Genomic DNA, 27,298 nt, shown 5'->3' on the forward strand with positions numbered 1-27,298 from the left:
GTGGGAGGATCACTTGAACCCAGGAGGCTGAGGCTACAGTCAGTCACGATTGTGCCACTGCACTCCAGGCTAGGTGACAGTGAGACCACTCCACTAGGTGGTGCCCCAGTAGGCACTCTGTGTGGGGGCTCCGATCCCACATTTCCCTTCCACACTGCCCTAGCAGAGGTTCTCTGTGAGGGCCCCACCCCTGTAGCAAACTTCTGTCTTGGCATCCAGGTGTTTCCACACATATTCAGAAATCTAGGCAGAGGTTCGCAAACCTCAACTCTTGACTTCTGTGTACCCACAGGCTCAACACCACGTGCAAGCCTCGTGCACTCTGAAGCCACAGCCCAAGCTGTTCCTTGGCTCCTTTTGGTCAAGGCTGGAGCAGCTGAGACACAGGGCACCTGGTCGCTAGACTGTACACAGCAAAAGGACTCTGGGCCCAGACCACAAAATCATTTTTTTTTACATAGGCCTCTGGGCCTGTGATGAGAGGGGCTGCCATGAAGACCGCTGACATGCCCTGGAGACATTTCCCCCACTGTCTTGGGGATTAACATTCAGCTCATTACTTATGCACGTTTCTTCAGCCTGTTTGAATTTCTCCTCAGAAAATGGGTTTTTCTTTTCTATCATATTGTCAGACTGCAACATTTCCTAACTTTTATGCTCTGCTTCCTTTATAAAATCGAATGCCTTTAACAGCACCCAAATCACCTCTTGAATGCTTTGTTGCTTAGAAATTTCTTCCACCAGATACCCTAAATCATCTCTCTCAAGTTCAAAGTTCCACAGATCTCTAGGGCAGGGGCAAAATGCCACCAATCCCTTTGCTGAAACATAACAAGAGTCACGTTTGCTCCAGTTCCCAACAAGTTCCTCATCTCCATCTGAGACTACCTCAGCCTGGACCTTATTATACATTTCACTATCAGGCTTTTGGTCAAAGCCATTCAACAAGTTTTTAGGAAGTTCCAAACTTTCCCACATTTTCCTGTCTTCTTCTGAGCCCTCCAAACTGTTCCAACCTCTACCTGTTACCCAGTTCCTAAGTCACTTCCCCATTTTCAGGTATCTTTTCAGCAATGCCCCACTTTACTGGTACCAATTTATGGTATTAGTTTGTTTCACGGTGCTGATAAAGACATACCGAAGACTGGGCAATTTAAAAAAGAAAGAGGTTTAATGGATTTACAGTTCCACGTGGCTGGGGAAGCCTCACCATCATGGTGGAAGGCAAAGAGGAATAAGTCACATCTTGGGTGGATGGCAGCAGGCAAAAAGAGAGAGGTTGTGCAGGCAAACTCCCATTTTTTAAAACCATCAGGAGATTCATTCACTATCATGAGAACAGGGCAGGAAAGACCCGCCCCTATAATTCAATCACCTCCCACCGGGTTCCTCCCATGACATGTGGGAATTGTGGGAGTTACAATTCAGGATGAGATTTGGGTGGTGACATAGCCAAACCATATCAATAACAGACACACATTACTGACCACACAGACTTAAAGTGATGTAATTTTCTGTATTAAAAAAATAATTTAAAGCCCAATCTCTATCCCTTTTCATCTCTTCCTCTCCAGAACCAACCACTGTTCTAAAGTCTATACACACACTTTTATACCTTCACTACATATGTTAGTATTCATATAACATTGCTTTATGGGCTTTTAATTCTTACTGAAATAGAATGATGGATGTATCATGTCATAACTTGTTTTTTCCACTCAGAAGTATGTTTGGAGGTTTATCCATGTTAACAGATTATAAATCTAGTTCATTATACTGAATGAATGAAAATAAATTTTTCATCTGTTAAGACTACTGTGGACAACAATATTGTTTCCAACTTTTCATATAATAGATAGTGCTGTGATATATACCCTTGTATGATTCTTCTTGTGCATGTGTGGAGTTCCTTAAGATATCTATGTAGAGTTAAAATTACTGGTAGTAGTGTGCTCCCTTTGATTCTCAATAGATAGTTATTGATTTATTCTCCACACTGAATTACTGTTTATATTCCTACCAGCATAGTGATAGAGTTCATATTTTCTTTTTTTTTTTTTTAAGACAGGGTCTTGCTCTGTCACCCACGCTGGAGTGCAGTGGTATGAACATGGCTCACTGCAGCCTCAATCTCCTGTGTTCAAGTGATCCTCCTGTTTCAGCCTCCCAAGTTGTTGGGACCACAGGCACACGCCACCACACCCAGCTAATTTTAAAAATTTTTTTCTAGAGATCGGGTCTTCCATGCTGCTCAGGCTGGTCTTGAACTCTTGGGCTCAAGCAATCCTCCTGCCTCAGCCTCCCAAAGTGCTGGGATTACAGGCATGAGCCAGAGCGCCTGGCCTGAGCTACTCTTCATATGTTCATTGGACATACGAGTTCTGCCTTCTGCGAATTGCTTTTGCATATCCATTGTCCATTTTTTATTGTGTTGTTACTGATTTTGGGCTATTTTTTTTTATTCCAGATATTAATCTTCTAATAGTTATATGCATTGTCATTATCTTTCAGTAGATTGTCTTTAAACTTTGTGTATGATGTCTTTTGTTGAACAAAAGCATACTGTTTTAATTTAGTCAAAATTTGTCTCTTTTCCTGTTTAGGCTTGTGGTTTTAGGGCCTGTTTAACAAAGTCTTCTATGCCCCAAGATCACAAAAATGTTCCTTTATATTCTCTTGTAAAGATTTAAATTTTTTCTCTTCACATTTAAGCTTTTCTTGAATATATTTTTGTTTGAAGTTTGAGATACATAAACTTTCAGTCTTTGTCTCAAAATGTATTTTGCCTCATTCTAGAATGATAATTCAGCTAGGTTGACAGCTATTTTCTCTTAGGTTGACAGTTCCTTGAAGATCTTATTTGCACTGCCTTCTGACTTTCCATGTTGAGAAATTTATTATTGACATACTTGTTTTATTAGAGGTGATCTTTTTTCTCTAGTTGCCTTTAAGATTCTTCTTTTTGGCTCTGGTGTTTTACTATTTTAACTACAATGCATTTAGATAAGAATTTATTTTTATTTAGTCTGTTCAAGGCTCTCTGTTCTTCCTGAAACAAGATTCATACTTTTCCTCAATTTTGGAAAATTCTAAGTTTTGCCTTTCTCCAATCTCTCTATTCTCTCCTCCTAAAGCTCTTATCAGAAATGTGTTCAATCACTGCAGTATAGCCTCTGGCTCTCTTAAAACTCCTATTTTCTGCCATATATTTTATATATATATATATATATTTTAAACCTCACTTCTACAGTAGGGGATACATCTCTTTATAGATGTTGGATTCTGTGATAATTTTCTCAGTCATATATTCTAACTAAGTCTCTTCAGACTATGTCAAATTTGCTGCTTAATTTGGCCAAAGCAATCTGCATTTAATGACTTTTTTTGTTGTTTGTTGAAGTCCCTTATGATTCTTTTTCAAATCTGTCCTTTTGTTCTCAAAGTACTGTATTCTTTCCTTATGATTTCAATTTCTTCTTTTTTTAATCACTCATCATTTTAAACATGTTATGGTAAAATATCTTTCAGATTGCTGCATTATCTCACTTTCTTAGGGTATTCTCTCATTTGATGTGATGAGTACTCCTCCTTGTGGTAGAGTGTTCCTTTGTGCTATTTATTCATTCATTCTTACTAATTATTTGTTATCAGATTTTTCTTTTTTTAACTTACTTATGGGAATCTCTTTGGCCTGACTGGCAGGTAAGTAGGTAGATAGACAGACAGACAGATTAGAGACTGATTGTCATGTTAATTTCTTGGCTAGACCTGCTCCACAGTGCAATTAGTATAAATTTAGACTCAAAACCTGCTTAAGACATAGGGTTGATTTAGGTTTCTCATGCAAGACCTCTTATTTCCATTGGTAACTGGAAAAAGAAGCTTCGTAGTCCTTCTCTGGCTTGAGATTTTCCTGGTCTACTTTTCCCCAAAGGTACAAGCTTTTCAAGGGCCCGTGTCTATTCTGGAGTATCTATCAATGAACAGCCTCTCATTGAGCCCTTATAAATTCTAAGCCCCTGGATATCTCATTCTTTCCCTTCTCCCATGCTCCTAAAATTTCTCTACTTAAAACAGAAATTGTAGTTAGCATAAACTCAAGACAAGGTATAATTTTAAAGAGTGTACTAAAGCGTACATATTGAGCTTCTGAGCATAAATAAAATGTTCAAAGTTAATAATAAATTTAAAGTGGAAAATGACCATTCTATCAATGCATGGTTGGGTTACATAGCCAACAATGTTTACTCTTTTTTTTAAATGTTGCTTTTTTTCAAACACGTATCTTTCCTTTCATTTGGGTCTGTTTGGAAAAGGATAGGAGGTGAGAATATCATCAACTCCTCCTAAGGGCAGGACCATGACATTTTCATCTTTACATCCCCTGACTCACAAAGTAAACATTTCACTTCAGCATTGAAAATACTGAGCTCTAAATGACTGAGCATGGTCTCCAGCTTGGCCAACATGTTAGCACAGTCACAAGAGGCAAGTCAGTAACCTTCACTATCCCTTTTCCCATTCAGGGGCTATGGCCCATGGCTATGGTAACTTTGTAACAGGCAGAAACCTAAATCCAATACTTGTAACCTGGCAACAATGGGGCAGAGTGTCATACCAGCTCTAAAGGATGTATTTCTTTTTTCTCTAAAGCTTTACAATATAAAGCAGTGAAAAACAACTCTTTGCATAAGTGTACATCATCACCATTAGAGACAAAACCAAAAGCCAGATCAACACAGTCTCAGAGGCTGCCAATTTTTCTTAGTATAACATCTAAAATGTTAATGTGACCTGTAAGGCACAGCCAGCCACACCTGCCTCTCAGGCCTCATCTCTGTCACTCTCCTCTGCCATCTGCCTCCTATGTTGCAGCCACTGTGCCCCTAGTCAGCTTCTGAAATTCCTCACGCTCTCTCTCACCAAAAGAGGAGACAGTATTTCTGTCAAAAATGCTCCCCACACCCAGCCCTGAGCTCTGTTAACTCCAACTGACACTTCCAGTCTCTGTTCCAATGCTGCTTCCTGGGAGCTCTCTCTGACACTACAGTGTAGGTCAGATTCCTTGGTTAAAGACTATCATGGAACTAGGTTCCTTCCTTTGGTTCCTGTAATTAGATTCTCATTGGTATAATTAGTTGATTAATGTGTATCCCCCATCTAGACTAGAAGCTCTATGAGAACAGAGACCATGTCTATGTGGGGATCCTCACTGCCTGTTCAATGAATTTAAACTGAGTAGATGTACAGATGAATTCAAACCAGAGAATGTAAACCAGAATAAGAATTTTATTTAGTCTTCCATTTCCAATATTAATAGTATATTTGTCTTTGGCCTGTAGGTGATTGGGAAAAAAATTTAAAAAATTTTTTTTAAATGTGTGGGTTACAGAGTAAAATGGAAAGAAACTGAGGGCCTGTCAATGTAGCAGTTGTTGACCAAACATCTGTCAAGAATGATAGAAACAGGGTGGACGGGGTGGTGGCTCATGCCTGTAATCCCAGCACTTTAGGAGGCCAAGGTGAGAGGGAGGATTGCCTTAGCCCAGGAGTTTGAGACCTGCCTGGGCAACATGGTGAAACCCTGTCTCTACCAAAAATACAAAAATTAGCTGGTGTAGTGGTGCACATCTGTGATCCCAGCGACTCAGGAGGCAGAGGTGGGAGGATCACTTGAGTCCAGGAGGCAGAGGTTGCAGTGAGCCATGATCGTGCCACTGCACTCCAGCCTGGGTGACAGAGTGAGACCCTTTCTCCAAACAAACAAACAAAAAGAACGATAGAACAGGTTTGGTTCAGCTGAAAGAGTGGAGAAAGTTCAAAACATTCTTAGGGCCGGGCGCGGTGGCTCACGCTTGTAATCCCAGCACTTTGGGAGGCCGAGGCGGGCAGATCATGAGGTCAGGAGATCGAGACCACAGTGAAACCCCGTCTCTACTAAAAATACAAAAAAAAAATTAGCCGGGCGTGGTGGCGGGCGCCTGTAGTCCCAGCTACTCGGAGAGGCTGAGGCAGGAGAATGGCATGAACCCGGGAGGCAGAGCTTGCAGTGAGCCGAGATTGCACCACTGCACTCCAGCCTGGGCGACAGAGCGAGACTCCGTCTCAAAAAACAAACAAACAAACAAACAAAAATTCTTAGAATAGTGGAATAGTGGAGTTGATTTTTTTTAAAAGTAAAAAAGAAAAAGAGGAAAAAGTTTGAAACAAATGCTAGGATTATATGATAAGGTATCCATGAGAACTCAATAAAGAGTCCCTTCAGGTCAGTCAGCACATTCACCTCTTAAAGGCTTTAAAAGGTCACACAGTAAAGAAAACCTATTTGAATGTGTTTAACCCTACATTCCTCACACTTTTTTGGATCTGAATTTTGCACCCATATACCACATTTCGTAAAATGAAGAAGTTCTGAGCATCAGACTGAGTACAGATAGGATGCCTTCAAGACTACCCTGGGCAACATGGTGAGGCTGGGTCTCTACAGAAAAAAAAAAAAAAATTAGCTGGGCATTGTGGTACATGCCGGGAGTCCTAGCTACTCACGAGGCTAAGGCAGGAGGATGGCTTAGGGCTAGGAACTCAAGGCTGCAGTGAGCTATGACTGCACTATCACTACACTCCAGCCTGAGTGACAGAGCCAGACCCTGTCTCTAAAATTCATAAAAAATAAATAAAAGATGCCTAGGTTCTAGTCCCAGCTCTGCTGGACTTCAATTCCCTCACCTGAAATACAAGGGTTAGGTTAGACAATTTCTAAGGTCTTTTGCAGCCTGAGATTTTACAACTTTGGAGCATGTTCTCAAATGCATTGTTTATAGATGGCCAAAAAAAAAAAAAAAAAAAAATGTACTGTGTAAGTTGGTTATCCCATTAAGGAATAAATTTTGGATTGTGAAAATACCTCTACAGTAAGACGCAAGATTTGCATACTGGCCAGAAAGGGCAAGTAGGACACTGTAGCTGACACATGGCCCAACTATGTGCTCTGTTATAACTTTTTTTTTTCTACTGAGTTAACAGGATAAACAACACCAGAAATAGACATAATTCACCCCAGGATTGAAAACTCTCCAGTAAGTAGTTTTCTTCCCATTCAAGTTCTGACTCCAGGCTTTGTTCCGGGTCACTCACCCACAGCTAGAGCTTTGCACATTTTGCCTGTACCTTCCAAGATTTATCTACAAATGCCTTCTTAAACATCAAATTAGAAATGCTCAGAAACTTCTGAAAAGAACAAAACCAATTCAGAAATGCTAACAATTATGTCAATGATAAGGAAATCAAAGAAGTAATTACAGACCAAAGGTTTTCAGTTTTTAAAAAGCAATTATGTCATGCAGGCTGCTATTTCAGAAGGATGGGGCAAGAAAGATCATTCGATACCAGATAAGCTGTAATGTTGCATTATGATTTTTTAGAAAAAAATAATAAATTAGAAATGTATGAGTTTCCCTGTTTTTCCTCTTTATCATTTCTCTTTATGGGCACATAAAATCCTAAGAGATTAGACAGTCTTCACTTTTTACCATATCCTAATCTGTTGCTTCACTTAACCTATATAGAAAGGAGGAGATGGAAGGTACTTCTGCCCACTCATATGTAAAAATTCAGAAATACGCATCTATAAAAATATGCAGTATGGTATTGAATCATAAGCACAAATACCCGTCATACTGAATTTTGTAACTTCTTTTGTTTCTAGGTCTGCCTGAACATTTCCAATATTAAAGAAAAGGTCAACCAAAGATCCAGATCTACAAAATCACCTGCATTTCATCTGAAATGAAATTCTTGGCAATGGATTCAAATATATACATGCTATGATGGCAATTTTTGGAAATTGCTATCACATTTTCAACAAAATTCTGAGATTAATGACATTTATTAAAGAAAAAGTAAAAGAAATAAAAACTTGCTAAAAATTCTTCTGGGGTCTATTTAAAATAATCTGATAAAAGCCTCTCTGGATTCCAAAAAGGCATGTGAAGTGAGTATTAATTAGCTATTTAATTAGTGTTAGATTTTAAGCTGTGACAACTATATCCTCACATTCTAGCAGAATGACTAGCACAAAGTAAGTCTCAAGTAGTGTTTTTAATGACTAAAGTGCTTATTTTCACTATCACAATGATTTTATATTAATCAAATTTATAATTCAGTAAACTGTGCCTTTATGTGTCCTATGTATTCATTATATTGAGAATCCAGCTTAAGTCATTAACACAGTTATGTCATTTGTCACATTATACATGTACTTTATTCGTCTAAGCATAAATCTGATTTCTTTTGCTAGTTGCTGTTCAATCTTAAAACTGCTCTTGACCTTAATAGACTAATGTTATATAATATTACATACTCTAATATTACATACAAGTAAATACAGCCATTGCTCAAAGAAAATAAGCCACACAGATACAGCCATGTTACAAAAGAATAAAGAAACAAAATGCTGCTAGAGAATAAAAACTAGTTATCTGTATCCAGACTTATGAAAATTATCTGAGGACTTCAATTGCTCCATTTGCCCTGAAAAAAACATTTAAATGAAGTATCATAAACTATCAATAACCCTTAAATTTGTATCATAAACTATCAATAACTCTTATCATTCAAGATTAAGTATAAGCTTAATAAATTTTTTAAACCTTTTTTTTTTCTTTTTTCTTGAGACAGGGTCTCGCTCTGTCACCCAGGCTTGAGTGCAGTGGCACAGTCTCAGCTCACTGCAGTCTCGACCTCCTGGGCTCAAGCAATTCTCCCACCTCAATCTCCCAAGTAGCTGGGACTATAATTATGTGCCACTACCTCTGGCTAATTTTTGTATTTTTTTTTTTTTTTTTTTTTTTGTAGAGACTGGGTTTCACCATGTTGCCTAGGCTGGTCTCGAACTCCTGGGCTCAAGCAATCATCTATCCACCTCAGCCTCCCCAAGTGCTGAGATTACGGCTGTAAGCCACTGCACCCGGCCAAAAGCAATTCTTATTTTTAGATTATGATCTTTATATAGTTCTCAACATACTCTATTGAGTTTTGGGGGTTCACAGTCAAAATGGATCTGGGAAGTTAGTTTAAAAGTTGTTAGGCAAGTAACTCCCTTTAGCAAGCTCATGTGTTAGGACTGTGCCCTCTTGTACAATCTATCTCATAGAAAGCACTGAGGTATTTTTCCTTTTTAACTTTATCACTTATTTATTTAGAGACCAGGGTGTTGCTCTATTGCCCAGGCTGAAGTACAGCGACACAATCATTGCTCACTGCAACCTCAACCTTTGGGGCTCATGTGATCCTCCCACCTCAGCCTCCCAAACAGTTGGGAACACAGGCGCAAGCCACCACGCCCAGCTAATTTTTAAATTTTTTGTAGAGATGAAATCTCCCTATGTCGCCCAGCCTGATCTCAAACTCCTGGGCTCAAGTGATATTCCCACTTCAGCCCCACAAAGTGCTGAGATTACTGGTGTGGGCCACTAAGTCTTGATTATCTATTGCTATTTAAATACTGTTTTAAAAGTTTCTTTTACACATACAACATCAAGAGCCTCACTCACTGATTCCTTAATCGTCTAAGACATATTACCTTTTTTAAAAAATTAGAGAAACCCCATCTTCTACTAAAAATACAAAATTAGCCAGGTGTGGTGGCACATGCCTGTAATCCCAGCTACTCGGGAGGCTGAGGCAGGAGAATCGCTTGAACCTGGAAGGCAGAGGTTGCGATGAGCCAAGATTGTGCCATTGCACTCCAGCCAGGGCAACGAGAGTGAAACTCCGTCTCAACAACAACAACAACAACAACAACAACAACAAAATTAGAAATAGGGTCTCACTCTGTCGCCGAGGGTGGAGTACAGTAGTGCAATCACAGCTCACTGTAACCTCAAATTCCTAGGCTCAAATGATTCCCCCAACTCAGCCTCCCAAGGAGCTGGATAACAGACGTGCACTATCATGCCCAGTTATTAATATTATTATTTTTTGGTAGAGACAGGGTTCTTGCTATGTTGCCCACCCTGGTCTCAAGGGATCCTCCAAGGCCTCTCAAAGTGCTAGGATTACAGATGTGAGCCACCATGCCCAGCCTGACACATTTCCTTAGCGATATCTAACACTGTGGGATTTGTTTAAAAAGCTTTCCTCACAGAGAGGTGCTCCATAGGCATTTCACATTGTTTTACATATTTTTAGAAAATCCTGCCTGGTTCCTTTAATCTTCCATGCATTTCTGTTCTAGGGAGACAACAAAAGTGCATGTTCTCGTTATTCCTGTTGATTACTTACTCCCTAAAAACCTGATGGGAATTCATATCTGAATGTTCTAACCTCCACTATTGTCCCACTGGACCCTGACTGTGAGAAGCTGCGTGCCAGGGAGATCCTCTCAAATATAGTTTACTGGATCTCTCTTTGTGCGATTTCCATTTCAATCTGCAACCTACGAAAAGCACTTTAAGAGCCACAAGAAATGTACTCATGTGATTGTTTACAGTGAAAACAAGAAAACATTCTTCTTTCTTCTCCCCAGGGAAAACTAGGAGCCTAAATGTTGCTATCCTCACACGAAATGATCTAACAACAGAGGGTTAACACAAGAAGAAAAAGATAAGAAACTATCCTTTCCAACAGTCTCTGATTTTATTATGAAATCAACCCCCCAAAAATTGGGATCTTGGATTTTTTTCCTGAGAAAATAGGTAAAGAACATTTTCTTTTCTTCCACCTTTTCTAATTTGCCTTTGTGCTCTTGACCCAAGAAACGGTATCTGATTACCTATCAGAGAGAATAATAAATCTAAATTGATGACTGACATTTTAACAGACTGAACAGCAATATTTCACCACTGAAATCTTGGACAATTTTCTAAGAGCTCTTTTTACAAGTAGGCTTCATAAATAGCCAGGACATTGAGGATTTAATTATGAAATCAGAATGCTTGATTCACGACCCTCTTTTCAGAGCCAAATACCTCTTCATTCTCAGACTCACTGTCTTGAAAGTGCAATCACAAGCACTTACCTTGTTTATTTCCCAGTCTTCCTCCAACTTTTCCACTGCAGCTGATTCCTGAGTAGACTCCTGCACATCAGAAGTGGCCTGCTTCTCTCTGCCTGGCAGAGTAAACTTTTCTTTCTTTTCTGTTGAGCGTTTTGATTTGAGAATGCTGTTGAGACAACATTCCATCTCCTGCTTAGCAGATTCAAGTCTGTTTTCCAAATCTTTTTGTTTACACTTAAGTGATTTTATATCATCTTTAATAATCTTCTGCCCCACTGAAGATGTATTTTGCTTGACGGATTTTGCTAAAGCTAAAATCTTCTTTAATGTGCCATCTTGTAAACTGAGTCTATTCTCTAGTTCCTATGAGTGGAGAAAAGATTGTTATATCTCCATGCAATTGCCACAAAAGTTAATTGACTTTTGTAAATCACAGAGTACTCTTGCTTCACCAGTGGAAATACTTAAAAACTTAACAACTCATATCACATAGAAGAAACTTTAGCAAAATTTAAACCAATGTTGCATCTTGGATCAAATTCTCAAATATGTATTTTAAGACACTAAAATGTTTGCAACAAGTAATTTAGAAAATTTTCACAGCACAGTTCTTACAACACAGGAGGCAATCAATAGATATTCGTTGAATATATATGTTTTGTTCAAGATACGTCTTTGTCATACAATCAAAACACTGAATAATAGGTGCCTGTTATGTGCGAAGTATTAAAAATAATAGAAGAATCATTTAGAGTGTACCTACATGAATCTAATGCTAATATTTAAAATTCAGAGCAAAACTTTGTGTTGATGAGAAATTCATCTAGTGTATTACCTTAAATATATCAGAAAATCAATATTTAGTAAATGCATAAACAAATATGACTAATTTTAGAACTTCAGACTCAAAAGGAATTTGATGTACTGCAGCAGCTACTTTGAACTAGAATAAATCTAGGTGAATGATGTACGGTTTATCAGTCATTATCCTAATGGGCTACACTGGAAGCATTCACTCAATCATTCATTCATCCAACTAACAGCCAAGTACTAGGATAGATTTTAAAGTTACATAAAGGAGTAACATACAGGCCTTTCAAGGTCCTACAGTCTAGTGGGTAAAACTGTCCCCGAGGGCCCACCAAGTGAGGGTCAATTCAAATTATAAATGGATTTGTTCACTAAAGAAGGACAATCTCATTTATTATGACTGGTCAGAGCTTAAATTACCTAAGAGTCATCTGAATACCAGTGGAATTTCTGACAGAGGACACTGATTAATCACACTGTAATTAACATTGATTTTTTTTAAAATGTCTATCATGTCTGGACACTGTTTAGTACCTGCAGTTTCTGCAATTTTTCCTCAACCGCTATTTGATCCACAGGCTTATCAGAAAAACTGACAAATTCCTTGGAGAAATTGTCCAATGTGGTATTCAGGTCTGTGACGCAAACCTGGTATGAATCATGTTCTCGAACGTGACCTTCCAAGTTTTGCACAGAATCCTAAAAATAAAGCCACAGACAATTTACAAATTATTTCTCTCTGATTGTTTTCACTCACAAAATAATTAAATGACTAATAAATACTTGTTTACCAGTTTCATCTTGAAACAGGAATATGGCTATAAATTAGAGTTCTTAAGATTTTAGAGTTTGAGATATTTCACTGCAAAGTCTCCATCTCCCCCCCAAAAAAATGACTCTTATTGAAAACAATGTTTTTTCCATGCTTCTTTGCCTTCATTTCCCCTTTATGAAGATAATTTATTTGTCAAGATGTTTATAAAATGAAATAGCTACAAATTATATCATTAAATCCCAAACATTCATGATAAAGCAGCTTCCTTAATTATCCTTTGCAATAAAACCAACTACCAATTTCCACACTTGGAAATGAGACCATATGAGATCAAACTAACCTCAGTTTCACGTCTTAAGAATCAAACTCCAAATCTGTGTGTTAGGAAAACGTAATCCTAACTCAAAAGTAAAACCACCTTTAGTTTCTCTCCCTGGGATAGGAAAATACAATGACCGCAGCTGATCAAAAAGCAGCAACTACTAAATTAAACAATTTACAGAAGAACAATTTAACCCCTGCCCAACTTCTGCTATCTGTACAAGCAGGATTTCTTACCCAGGCAATCTTTACATGGAATCTGGCTTTCAGTGTACAAAGAATTATAACAGTTCTATTAAAAGAATATACTCTCTCATGACAAGCTGATATTTTACCTTGTAATTATTATTTTTTTTGAGATGGAGTCTCGCTCTGTTGCCAGGCTGGAGTGCAGTGGTGCAATTCCGGCTCACTGCAACCTCTGCCTCCTGGGTTCAAGTGACTCTCCTGCCTCAGCCTCCCCAGTAGGTGGGACTACAGGCGCGTGCCACCACGCCCAGCTAATTTTTGTATTTTTAGTAGAGACGTGGTTTCACCACGTTGACCAGGATGATCTCAATCTTCTGACCTTGTGATCCACCCACCTCGGCCTCCCAAAGTGCTGGGATTACAGGTGTGAGCCACCGTGCCCAGCCTGCCTTGTAATTATTTTACTGAAGATCAGGCAGGAAGATGTGAGGGGGAGGCACTGATAAGAAGGTGGATATAAGATAACTGACATAAACTACTAACAATAGATGATGGATGGATGGATAATATTGACACTGTTATCTTCATAGAGATGCCTGAAAAATCTTAACCCATTCTACCCCTAAAGAGGGGAATTCTGATGAGAGAATATAACATCATCATCAAATAATACAATAGCAAAATGAGCTGGATTTATTCCTCCATCCTTGAGAGTTAGGATTTTCATCTAAAAATGACAAATTAGGAGCTGGGTGCAGTGGCTCGTACAGGTAATCTGAGCTATTCCAGAGGCTGAGGCAGGAGGATTATATAAGGCCAGGAGGTCTAGACCAGCTTGGGCAACAAAGCGAGACCCCATTTCTACAAAAATAAAACAATTAGCTGGGTATAGTGGCGCATGCCTGTAGTCCTAGCTACTAGGTAGGCTGAGGTGGGAGGATCGCTTGAGCCTAGGAGTTCGAGGCTGCAGTGAACTATGATTGCAACACTGCACTCTAGCTTGGGTGACAGAGCAAGACATTGTCTCTAAAAATAAAATAAATAAATAAATAAATAAATAAATAAACAAACAAGATCAATCCAATTAGAAAGCTCTTAGTTTACCAAAAGAACAACAACAGGCCAGGTGTGGCTCAAGTCTGCAGTCCCAGCACTTTGGGAGGCCAAGGCGGGAGGATCACTTGCACCCAGGAGTTCAAGACCAGCCTGGGCAACGTGGTAAAACCCCATCTCTAAAAAAATACAAAAATGAGCCAGGTGTAGTGGCACGTGCCTGTAGTACCAACTACTTGGGAGGCTGAAGCAGGAGAATCACCTGAGCCCACAAAGGTTGACGCTGCAGTGAGCTGAGATCATGCCACTGTACTCCAGCCTGGGCAAAGAGTGAGACCCTGTCTCAAAAAAATAAAACAAAATGAACAACAACAGAAAGTTCCACATATGTCTTGCATACTTACGTATAATTAGAACAATCATTTAAAGCATTATTTTGACCACCTCACCTGCAGTTGTTGAAGAAGACTTTCGTGTAGATGCTTTATTTCCAGCCAAGGCTCTTCACTGAAGCTGGGATTTTTGGTGCACTCCAGGAGGTAGTTTCCTTGAGATTTTAACTCCTTTAGCAAGGATGTCAAATCTTGGGCTTTCTTGAGGAATTTCTTATAAATCTTTAACTGAGCTTTCTTCTCCTGCAGACCATGTTGTAGAGCAAAGCCTGCTTCCTGTTTCTTCTTTAGTTCTATGAGCATTAATCTCAGATCCTCCTTACTCTGTAAATATTTCTCTCCTTCTAGTAGAAGCTTTTCTTGATGGCTAAATTTCACAAAATATTTTATAAATGAAATGATATTTAGCAAAATGGACTAGCATTTTGCATATTACGTAACATACATCCTAATAAACATTAAAATAACACTAATATACATTGTTCCCAGAGACTCTTTTGATATTAGAACATTCTAAATAACACTGTTTAGCTCAGAAACCAAGACAGAAATTATTTGAGCATTACTAAAATATAATTGTTTTCTGTTACATAATTTGACCAGAGAATATTTAATAATTTAGATTTCAAACAAGTCCCAACAGTTTCTATTAATTATATTTTCCCGTACTTTACTTCTTCATAAAGTAAAATAAACATTTCGTATATTAATCAACTAACTAGTTTATGCTTTCTATAGCTTAAAATCAGGATCTGATTGGCTCTTCAGACAAACATAAAATTCACATTTCTAAATATTAAATGTACCATTGTAGACATGATATGAATTAAAAATTTTCACTAGAATTACATCCATTGGATTCAGCCAACATTTATCAATGTTCACATATTGAAGAATTTCTTAAAATAAATATTTAAGAGCATTAATTATTCTACAGTGATACCATGCAGATAATGAGGTTGTCTGGTTTGGGTTTCTGTCTCTGACACTGTGGATGTCCCTGACATTACTGACTTTCTCTCCAGCAGATATTATATCCAAACCCAGAAGGCAGACAAAACATACTTGTTATGGCTTCACTGGGCAGTGGGATATGATGCAAGTGGTGCAGGCATGCCCTTTACCTTAGGTAGGTGCTAGCTAAATGGAGTGTGTTGTCCCACTGGTTGCTGATGTCAGTGAGGGTCTTCTGAACCAGCGGGGCCTCGCTGCTCTCAGCCTGCTTCATGATGGTCTCTATTTTGGCATCCCCTTCGGGCTTCAGCAAAATGATTTCCTGAATTAAATAAAAGAGATTTTATAATGTCATTTGCATTACTTAGAGATACTACATGGTATCTCTTTATTTGTAAGCTTTATATATTCTATCTGTAGTGTATGTTTCAACATAATCTTTTCATTTTTATATGTATCCCAAAGACAAAGATATCTCTCTTCACATCATATAGAGTTAGTTCTCCATAAATATTTGTCAGTTTGAGCTGACTGCATTCCTGCTCTTCTCTAGATTTTCAATACTTTCTTTATGCCCCCAAAACCCTGGCAAAACCTCTTCCTATCCACTCTATTATTTATGGATGGAGAGTTATGAAAACAATCTGACAAGACATTTTTATAACCTAAGCGTAGACTTATGACTTCCCATAGGAAAATACAGTGTCCCTCATGCCAACTCTTGTTTCTCTATCATGACGTAATTAATTCTCATTCTCACTTTCTCTGGGAAAACATCTGGATATAATCCCAAATGATTCTGATTATTTACTAAGTCTCACCAACCTTAAGAGCTCACGATTTTTGGCCATTTCTTCCTCTAAGAATGCTTCAGTGAACGTGATTTCAGTTCTCCTGGAGTTCCTTTTAAGCACAAGTGCCTCTGTCCCCTGTATTTTTATCTAGTGATTGAATTTTTAAATTTACTATAATTAAATTTTAATTTTTAAAAATGTTTACTGCATCTCTCCTTAGATAAAAATGGAGCCCAAGGGAGCTTGAGACTTCCTTGCTTTCCCCTCCCACTATCTAATAACCTTTTATGAACCATACACATCCACTCTGAAGAACTCCCCTGCCTCGACATTGCTGATGCTTCTGCTATACTGACATATGTTCTTTTGACATCCTAGCAAACTCTCTCCCACTAGCAGCTCTGATCCATTGTCTTTATTTCAATTCTTCTGCACTCAGTGAAGATGGACAATAGGCACTGCTCTAAGACAGGACATGCTTTCCCTCTTTAATGTGCATCAAAATAATTTTAGATCTGTCACAACCCTTCTTTTTTGTAAGCTCAGTGATTTGAATTTCTTCAACCATTCCACAGTGATCTGATTTTCCATTAAGAAGCACATCTTTACAGTTTTCCCCTAAATCTTTTCAAAACTACAGTTCACTCGGACTTCTGAAATTTAGTTTCCATAGTTATACCTTGATTTTTTTGATTCTCTCCTCAAGTGGCATTTTGCCTTCGGATGAATTCAAAACCATAAGGGACTCTTTAATCTCTTTTATCCAATGAATTACATGATGTGCAAGATCATTAAAGCTCTGGTCCTCTGTGGGTGGTAACTTCTCCTCCTCGATTTCACTTAGTTGTTTCAGTAATGTCTGGTATCTATGCATCAAACATGTTGATTCCATTATTATTTCTTCGTCTTCAGTAAACCCATATTCCTTCAAAGAGTTGTTCAGTTGGGCCACAGATTCAAACTGTTCCCTGTAAATTCCAAATATCATTTAAAGTTTATAGGCGTAACCACACCATGGAAGAAACCATAATCTCAGGTAATGTATTTCATACAAGATCAGCTATACCTCTTTCTAGCTAAAGCTTGGCAGAACAGCTCAGTTTTCTCCCCTGATTCTTCCATTCCTTTCCATTTCTCTTCTTGATTAGTCAACCACTTACTCAGGTTTCTGTGGTCATCCTGGAGTCTAAAAGAGCATTAAAAATGTTTAAATACAAAATAAGCAAAAAGTGTTTATACCAAAGAAAAAGATGGCACAGACCTTATGACTCAACCTGGTTTTTATATGTTTGTTATAATTTACAGAGAATTTAATTTGTAATATAAAAAATCTAAATAACAGCCTATATGACAGCAGGGTTCTATAATATTAAAGAAAACCACACAAATGTCTCATAGAGAACAGGAAACAAACAGAAAACTTTTTTCAGACTATCCCATGAACCTTTGCTGCATTAGACAATGTGAAGATTTTTCCCCAATTTTTATATTTATAGTACCAAACCTGGATTGAAAAGTACGTCTTTTGTGTGTGAAATTTGTGTGTACTGCGTGTCCCAGTGCTCTCTGCGCTGACGCAGAGTACAAATAAAGATATGGTTAGAAAACATGTTATTTAGATATCACCTTTATTTCCTACCTCAGTAGCTGCTGCAAGGAGTCTTCAAGTTCCTTTGCTCGAGCCTGGCATATGGACTCCATTTTTTCTAATTCGAATTCCTGACCCACGAGCCAACTGGTAAGCTCCTTCACATGTGCTTTGGGCAGATGCTTCTTCACATGCTTCAGTACACTGTCCACCTGCTTTATTTTACTGTTTCTTCCTTCAAGAGTCAAGAAATCCTTCAGAAAAACAAAAAGTCCGTTACAATCTCCTGGCAAGTCTGAATGTGGTCTCTGCCACCCTCACGACACTTTTCCAAACCAGTACACAGACATACCACCTTCTTAAGATCCTATAGAAAGAAGGGTGATGGAGATGTGGCTGTCTCCAATGGCAGATAATTTATAACGGTTCTGACTTCCCGGGAATTACATCAAGCAAAGTAACACAGAGCCACCAGGAAGATCAGCAGGAGCAAGACCAGGAAAGCTACACTTTCCTAGCCTGGCTGCGTCCAACTTCTCCACAGACTATTCTCTATTTAACGTTGCCCAAATAAGAATTTTATCTCAATGTTTACGTTTCAAGGTTTGGGCATCAATTGTTAAGGCCCATGCAATGGGCAAAATTAAAGGCAAACAAGCAAACAAAAAAAGATGAGACTTCAAATTGTTAGAAGAGGGGTGATTCTATCAGTAAAGAATGGTACCATCAAAGCAAGGAATTAAATAGTGAACATTCAGTGCCATTGATAAGCTTAAGAACATAACTTATCATCAAAACATTAAAGTAATAGATAGTCTACCCTAAAGTGATCAAGATTTTAGGGTACCACAGGCCTTTCATACGCCCCCGTGAACTCTTTCATTTCAGGATATCCTCCACTACGTTCCAACCAGAAATGTACTGAAGTTCAGCGGCAATTTTTAAAAGAAATATAACTGGAAAAAGATGTATAAACAAGTCAAAATACCTCTTGCAAGAAAGGGGATTTTAAAGTCCAAATTAGGTCTTTATTTTTTATCAAATAGGATTTCAACACAACTGAATTCACCAGTGGACACTAAATTAAACAGCATCTTAGAATCTACATAAAAGTAGAGATTCTGTAAGCCATTTGTACACATACCCAATAAATAGTCTTAAATATTTGGAAAAAGGCCAAGTTATTTGGGAATATTATCTCATGTGAAAATATTAGTAAATCAAAGTACTTATTACTCTGTATCTTTTTTATTTGAGACAGGGTCTCACTCTGTCGCCCAGGCTAGAGTGCTGGAGTGCAGTGGCATGATCTCAGCTCACTACACCCTCCTCCTCCCAGGCTCAAGCGATCCTCTCACCTGGGACCACAGGTACTTGCTGCCACACCCAGCTAATTTTTGTATTTTTTGTAGAGACAAGGTTGTACCACGAGCTTGGTGAACCTTTCACCAAGGTTCGAGACCCAGGCTGGTCTCAAACTCTTGAGCTCAAGCGATCCACCAGCCTCGGCCTCCCAAAATGCTAGGATTACAGGTGTGAGCTACCGTGCCCAGCCTCCCTATTTATTTTGATACAGTTCTACGCCTCCAGTATTTTAGTATTGAAAATTTTCATTAAAAATGTACATATGTCTCTTACAGAAAGTTTTTGTAGCTTTTGTTCCATACTCTTTTTTGTTTCTGATGATTCAAAACACTCCTTAAGGTTCATTTTAATGTTGCTGAACCAGTCATTAAAGTTCTTGCATTGATCTGCAGGGGGGAAAAAAAGCCCTATTCATTTAAGGAAGATTCATTCAAGGAAGACTGCATGCATCTTGTTAAAGTGAGAGATTTTGAAACTTGTTTCCCATGCCATAGATATACATCATTGTGAAAGTGGTAATAACCTCTGAAACCCAATTTTGAGGGCTAATAAAGCCTAGACAAGGTTTCACCATAAACTTGGTGAACCTTTCACCAAGGTTTGAGACCCAGGCTGGTCTCAAACTCTTGAGCTCAAGCAATCCACCCGCCTCGGCCTCCCAAAGTGCTAGAATTACAGGTGTGAGCTACCGCGCCCGGCCTCCCTATTTATTTAGATACAGTTCTATGCCTCCAGTATTTTTACTACAATTAATCAAATAATTGTAGTGTATTTTCTATACCAAACGTCCAAGCATACAGGACACTCAAGGATACTGCCCGGACAGCTTGTGCATCAGTATTTCCCCAGACTCACCAACCACAATGAGCAGGTCAAACACTAGGACCTTAGTGATTTACCTTCAAGAAAGAAAGATTTGGAGCTTGCAAGAACTAGATGTTATTTATGTCAAGCATAAATCAGTCTTTGCTCCCAAAAGATTTATCTGATCATTATTTCCTTAAATGTAGTCTGTGCAAACCATCTCTAAGTCAGGCTTAGATTAGCCTTTGTGTTCACAGTACTACATTCATACTTCAAGAGTCCCAGAAACAAAATAAGAGAAATGTTGCACTCACCATTCAATAACTTAGAAAAGTGATCTTGCAAAACACTTTTTTTGGTATTAAATAAATCACTGACACTTTCATATTGCTTTTTCAATTCAGAGAGTTCAGGAGTCAGACAACCTATTTGATTCTCAAGTAATATCATACTGTGTTTTTGCTGTAGAATTTGCTGTTGTATCTCCTAAATGTATAAACAAACAACAACCATTAAATCTTAAAACAGGCTCAAATTACACAAAGCATATTAGATCTCAATTGTTTTGTAAAAATCTCAATGACTCTGTTGAGTGGATTCACTTTCTCTTTGCTAGTAAATGTATGATACAATGTAAGTTAATATCAAATAATTATCACACACAAGGCAATTCAAAGATGAAAATGCTAAATATACAAAAGCGGTTTTTCTGAGTTTTCTTCTTCGACTTTTTTTTCTATTTTTATTAACTCTAAGAGCTCAAGACAACTGCAAATAGTGTGAAAATAAATCTGAACCACAGAAGACAAGCAGCTGGGTAGCACCTCTAGTTTAGTGAAGATCTCCAAGCTGTCAGAAGGAGACAGGGCTTTTAAGAGGGATTCAGTCATCCCGATCTGGGTCTTGGCTTGGTCGAGATCCTCCCTTAGCTCAGCAGTGCTGCCACTGAGTGCATGGCAGTTGGATTCTCCTGTTAAACACTTCTGTACATGTTCCATCTTGTTCAAAATAGACGACTCCATGACCTGAAATCATGAAACATATGAAGTTGTATAACGGTCATTATTTAACTAGATTTAAGACAACTGCATTGCTAGAGAATGGGTTGAGATTACTTCACATCAATGTGAAATGCATTCTTCTCATTGTTCTACATTTTTCTATGTCACTGATACAATTTGAATTTTGCCTTTAAAGGATAAAGCATAACATAAAAAAAACCGAAACAGATATTCTGACTTTTTACTAAGAGACAAACTTGATCCTTCCCCGCAACACAAGTTTAATCTAGCATACCAACTAAGGTGCTGTCTCATGGTGCTCACGACATAAAATATAAAGAAAAATATATAGAAAAAAGTTAAATAGCCTGCTTCTTATTGAGTATTTATGATGTACACAGCATTGTGTTAAGCACTTTGTGCACAAAATACAGGCTTAAGAATGTTAAGTAACTTGTCCAAGATTATAAAGGTAGAAGGTAGTACAGCTGGAACCTCACCCAGAAGGTTTTAACTCCAGCACTCATATTCAACCACTATGTACCTAGAGCTAAGAAAAACAAAAACAAATCTCTTCACACAACAGAAAACCATACTTGGGGCAATCTCTCTCTTTCTCCATCTAGCGAATAATAAACCTAGGATGACTTGAGTGAAATTCTCCTTCCTATACCCAAGAAACACATAGAAAATCATCATTACTTTAAACAGACGCACAGGCAACATTTGCCCTCCATACCTGAGGCCTGTGAAATAGGTGAGGGGAAAATAAAGGAATACAAAACTATAATATCATTCATGCTAAATATGGAATAAATACATTTAACTATACCAACTATTAGAAATTTGGTGGGACTTAACATAGGAATTGAATAAATGATCCTAATTTTATTTTAGGCATTATGTTTAGAATGCATGGTTTTTAAGCGTTATTTTAGAGGCTATAGGGCAAGCTTGTCCAATCCATGGCCCAACACAAATTCCTAAATTTTCTTAAAACATTATGAAATTTTTTTGCTATTGTTAGTGTATTTCATGTGTGGCCCAAGACAATTCTTCTTCCAATACGGCCCAGGGAAGCCAAAAGACTGGACACCCCTGTTATAGAGAATCTTTAATTGGGCCTTTTCTTTCTTCTTTTAGAGACAGGGTCTTGCTCTGTCGCCCAGGCTGGAGTGCAGTGATATGACTATGGCTTACTGAAGCCTCAATAACTGAAACTTTTAAATAAAAATTCTTACCTGCAATTCAAGAGGTATTTCACTGCTTTGGAGCAAAAACTGTATTTCAGCCACTCTTCTAGAAAATTCTGAAGTTTTTTGTTCATGGACTTGTAATTCTTCCTAAAACATGTAATTTTAAAGGATAGTGTCTTTTTATTTCATACCTTATTTTCTGATACTCATAATTACTACTGTTTATACATAGAAACTGAGAGAGCCCTTGAATTTCCCATTGTGTTTTGTCAGAGTCCTAGAGTTACAAATCCAAGTGCCTTCAGGGGTCAGGCAAATGCTACAACCAAGCGTCTTTCTAGGTATAAGACAAGAGAAAGGCTAGGCCTGTGCCACGAGAGAATGCACGGTCTGCCTTAAAGCATTCAATTTCATAAATATATTTATAAATTGCATACCCCGTGTGAGCACATCTGCACGTGCGCGCGCACACACGCACACACACACACACACACACACACACACACGGACACACAATTTTAGCAGATTTTGGCCCACAGCTGTCAGTTTACAATTCTTAACTTCAGATTTTTAAACAACCTGTAATCCAAGACAAATTTAAAGGACTCTTAGAAATGATTCATTTATACTTAGAAAATCATAGATTTACTTAATACCTATTATAATTTATCCAGGAAACTTGAAATCTCCAAACAGTTAAAAAACTTTTTCCAAATATGTAAAAATAAATACATGAATTAAAAAGTGAATAAAATAGTGAGAATTAGAGACAAAACAAGATCTGAGGCATTAGCATACATTTTTATGTTACATCGAACCACATATAACTGGCAACAGCTGGCTTGTTTTCTGACCTAGCAAGAGAGCAAATTTTTTTTTTTTTTTTTTTTTTTTGAGACAGAGTCTCCCTTTGTCATCCAGGATGGAGTACAGTGGTGCAATCTCTGCTTACTGTAACCTCTGCCTCCCCAGTTCAAGCTATTCTCCTGCCTCAGCCTCCCACGTAGCTGGGATTAAAGGCACACACCACCACACCCAGCTAATATTTTTGTATTTTTAGTACAGACAGGGTTTCACCATGTTGACCAGGCTGGTCTCAAACTCCTGACCTCAAGTGATCTGCCTGCTTCAGCCTCCCAAAGTGCTGGGATTACAGGTGTGAGCCACCACATTCAGCTGACAACAAATTTATATGATCCAAACAAATAATATGTAAACAAACAAGTAATTAGGAAGAATTCTTCCTAGAGTTGAAAGACAAATAACTTTGATTCTTTCCAGATGCCACAACCTGAGATTGTTGTTTTAAAAAGTAGCTTTTCTTGAAACTCTATAAAGATGGTGATACTCAGCCATGTATTTTTTCTAATCTTTAAAAGGCATCGTTTAATTCAAATATGAAGAAGGCCGTCTAAAATCATGGTCTAGATCAGAGGTTAACAAACTATAGCCAGAGAGCTGATAGCCTGTTTTTATAAATAAAGTTTTTACTGGAAACCAGCTGCTTTCAAGCATTTATTTTGTCTCTCGCTGTTTTCCTTCTTCAACAGCAGGGTTGAACAGCTGTGGCAGAGACAAATGATCCACAAGCCTAAAATATTTACTATATGGCCCTTTAAGAAAAAGTCTGCTGGCTGGGCGCAATGGCTCACGCCTGTAATCCCAGCACTTTGGGAGGCTGAGGCAGGCGGATCACGAGGTCAGGAGCTCAAGACAAGTCTGGCCAACATAGTGAAACCGCGTCTCTACTAAAAACACACAAAAAATTAGCCAGGTGTGGTGGTGTGCGCCTGTAATCCCAGTGTACTCAGGAGGCTGAGGCAGGAGAATCATGTGAACCCAGGAGGTGGAGGTTGCAGTGAGCCGAGATCGTGCCACTGCACTCCAGCCTGGGTGACAGAATGAGACTCTGCCTCAAAAAAAAAGAGAAAAGAAAAAGTCTGCCAACCTTGGGGTCTGTATCGCTACCCGGGAGCAATTATGCATTTTGTTGGCACTTTTGCTAGGAATTCGTCATCTTTTTCATACTACCAATCCCTTTGGCAGTGTGGTGAAGCCTATAGACCCCTTGCGTAATAGCAATTTCAAAATAAAGCACAAACTAAATAAGGTAGAATTACAAAGGAAAACAATTACATGATAGTTATCAAAATATTAAAAACAATTTGTAATACATAATACTAGCATGTTTCCCCATTATATAACAAGATCTAGCAATAGACTTACTAAATCCCATACTTTCAAAGTATTGGTAAGGGTAGTAGATTCAACAGCTGAATAATGATCCAAAAATGTCTGTGATTTTCTTGATAACAAAGTCACATATGAGCATCCTAATATATTTGTTGACTATATTCATAAAAAATAAAAAAATAAAAAATGTCACTTGTGTACCAAGAAAAGCATGTATTTTATCTGTTAAATTACCTTCAGCCTTCCTCTGTCCTCTTCAGTCAATTGATATAATTCCATTTTTTGAAGGGCTTTTTCTGTCCACTCATCAATGACATTTTTTAAGTTAAAAAGTTTGTCCCACAAAGCTAGAGCTCGACCAAGATTTTCATAGTAATCTTCTGTCTTCTCATTTATCTACCGTAATTTAAAAAGAGAAACAACATATGTAGCAGTGAAAAGTCTGAAAACCACTGTTTCAGACAAACACTGTTTTAAAATAAAATTTTAGTTTACTATTACCGGATAATTTGTTTTATTCATCAACAAAAATTTGCTTCAACATATCATGTAGTTCTTTCTCTTAAAAAATAAAAATAAAACTTACCTGATTTGCTGTAGCTTATATGCAATTGAAATCAATAGTCTTCCTAATTTCTTTTTTTTTTCTTTTGAGACGGAGTCTCACTTTGTCACCCAGGCTGGAGTGCAGTGGCGCCATCTTGGCTCACTGCAACTTCTGCCTCCTGGGTTCAAATGATTCTCCTGCCTCAGCCTCCTGTGTAGCTGAGATTGCAGGCATGCACCACCATGCCCAGCTAATATTTGCATTTTTAGTAGAGACGGGATTCACCATGTTGGCCAGGCTGGTCTCGAACCCCTGACCTCAGGTGATCCACCCGTCTCAGCCTCCCAAAGTGCTGGGATTACAAGTGTGAGCCACCATGCTGGGTCTAGTCTTCTTCATTTCTAAACCACATTTTTTTTTGTTAAATGGTGCTTTTAAAAACCCAGATGAAAATATGCAGATGAGTTCTTAGTTTGTAATTAACAAAAACTAGTAAAATCATTACTACTCAACCAAAATCATATTAAATATGTAGTTAAACATCAGTATACTGCATGAACAGGCAATATATTAATGAACTTATTTTTTAAAAGCCAAGTATGTATTTCTATATGTACAAGATGATGAACCCATCTGTTAGTAGTCCCAACTCTGGGGTTAAAATTATTTCCTAAGTTTTATATAATTTGAACATTTTTACAATGAGTATTTTTGAATCTTGAATTAAATAAAAATACTAAAGATACACCAAAATATTGGAAACAATTAAATTTGCAGTCAATGAAATTATCACTTACATCAAGCCATCTATCCACAATAATATTAGCCTCTTTTTCAAAAGGGGGCTCTTCAAAAGTTTTCATTTTATTTAGATAAAATTGTAGATTTTTGCAGATCTGGTTTATCTTGTCTACAACTTCTAAATGCTCATTAAATTCTTCTTTGACAATTTCAATCTGTAAAAAAGATATGAAAGTTATTTTTGATATATTGATATAGACAAACAGCTAAGAATTGTAATTCTATTGTTGGATATTGAGCTTAAAAACAATATCCAACAAAGCATAATACCTTCTTACATTGTTCTTTTTTACAGTAGGTTTTTATTGTCCCACTTTCTCAATGAAAAGTTTTTAGCATCCTAACCACTGGTTCAATGTTAATCCTATACTCAAATTCCTCCCACTCTGCATGAGGAAATTTTTATAGTGTTCTAAAACCATATTTCTTGTCCATGTGAAATAAGATTCTACCTGCCAAAAAAAGCATCTGCATTCAATGGCATTAAAAAAAAAAGACAGTCCCTACATCTGCCTAATAAGAATCATCTTTTTCATATCAAAGAACCTAAGCACTTATCTGAATAAAATAAACATTTGGATTCTAACTTTATCATTTCTAACATAAAAGGCAAAATGCTACTTTATCAAAACGAAAATCTCCAGTCACTGGGAAACTAAGCAACATACTTCTAAATATGAGTCAAAGAGGAAGTCTCAAGAGAAATTTTTAAATACATCAAACGGAATGAAAATAAAACACGAAAACTTGTATAGCACAGTTAAAGTATTGCTGAGAGGGAAATTTATAGCACTAAATGCATACATTAAAAATGAGGAAAAGTCTGAAATCAATAATCTAAATGACCACTTCAAGAATCTAAGAAAAGAACAAAATAAACCCAAAGCAAGCAAAAGGAAGGAAATAATGAAAATTAAAACAAATCAATTAATTTGAAAATACAAGAACATTAGGGGAAAAAAATCAATAAAATAAGAGCTAGTTCTCTCAAAAGATCAGTAAAATTGATAAACTTCTAGAAAGACTACCAAAAGCAAAGAGAGAAGAAAGCAATACAGTACTAGGAATGAAATAGGGATACCACTACAGACACTACAGATATCAAGCAGATAATAAGATATTGCTACAAATAACTTTACACACACAAACTTGAAAACTTAGAGGAAATGGACAGATACTTTGAAAAACACTACAGCAACTCATCCAATATTAAATACACAATGTGAATTGCCCTATTAATATTAAAGAAATTGAATGAATAATGTAGAAACTCCCCAAAAAGAAATCTACAGGTCCAGATGGTTTCACTAGAGAATTTGACCAAACATCTAAAAGAGATTTAACAGCAATTATGTACAATCTCTCCTGGAAAACTGAAGAGAAAGAAACACTCCCAATCAATTTTCTGAAAGCCAGTTTTACAGTACCAATAAAGAAACTACAATATCTCTCAAGGATATTTACACAGAAATCCTTAACAAAATATTAGCAAATATAATTCAGCTATATATATATATAT

At 37.6% G+C, this 27,298-nt stretch overlaps 1 protein-coding gene across 5 annotated transcripts in view; it reads right to left on the reverse strand.

The window, feature by feature from the left end:
* Positions 1 to 27,298, reverse strand: part of SYNE2 (spectrin repeat containing nuclear envelope protein 2) — a 379,604-nt gene that overhangs the window by 187,316 nt on the left and 164,990 nt on the right. For all 5 annotated transcript variants that reach the window (XM_032134991.2, XM_032134990.2, XM_032134988.2 and 2 more), the window contains exons 33-45: positions 25,776 to 25,934; positions 24,666 to 24,827; positions 22,284 to 22,385; positions 20,866 to 21,066; positions 20,356 to 20,527; positions 19,511 to 19,623; positions 17,924 to 18,126; positions 17,351 to 17,470; positions 16,964 to 17,252; positions 15,661 to 15,812; positions 14,594 to 14,903; positions 12,341 to 12,505; positions 11,018 to 11,359 (exon numbers count right to left, since the gene is read on the reverse strand). In XM_032134991.2, the coding sequence (XP_031990882.1) occupies positions 11,018 to 11,359; positions 12,341 to 12,505; positions 14,594 to 14,903; positions 15,661 to 15,812; positions 16,964 to 17,252; positions 17,351 to 17,470; positions 17,924 to 18,126; positions 19,511 to 19,623; positions 20,356 to 20,527; positions 20,866 to 21,066; positions 22,284 to 22,385; positions 24,666 to 24,827; positions 25,776 to 25,934 (2,490 nt within the window). The remainder of the gene's footprint in view (positions 1 to 11,017; positions 11,360 to 12,340; positions 12,506 to 14,593; positions 14,904 to 15,660; positions 15,813 to 16,963; positions 17,253 to 17,350; positions 17,471 to 17,923; positions 18,127 to 19,510; positions 19,624 to 20,355; positions 20,528 to 20,865; positions 21,067 to 22,283; positions 22,386 to 24,665; positions 24,828 to 25,775; positions 25,935 to 27,298) is intronic.

The sequence above is a fragment of the Hylobates moloch genome, unplaced genomic scaffold (genome assembly GCF_009828535.3).
Source record: "Hylobates moloch isolate HMO894 unplaced genomic scaffold, HMol_V3 SCAFFOLD_16, whole genome shotgun sequence".
Lineage (NCBI taxonomy): Eukaryota > Metazoa > Chordata > Mammalia > Primates > Hylobatidae > Hylobates > Hylobates moloch.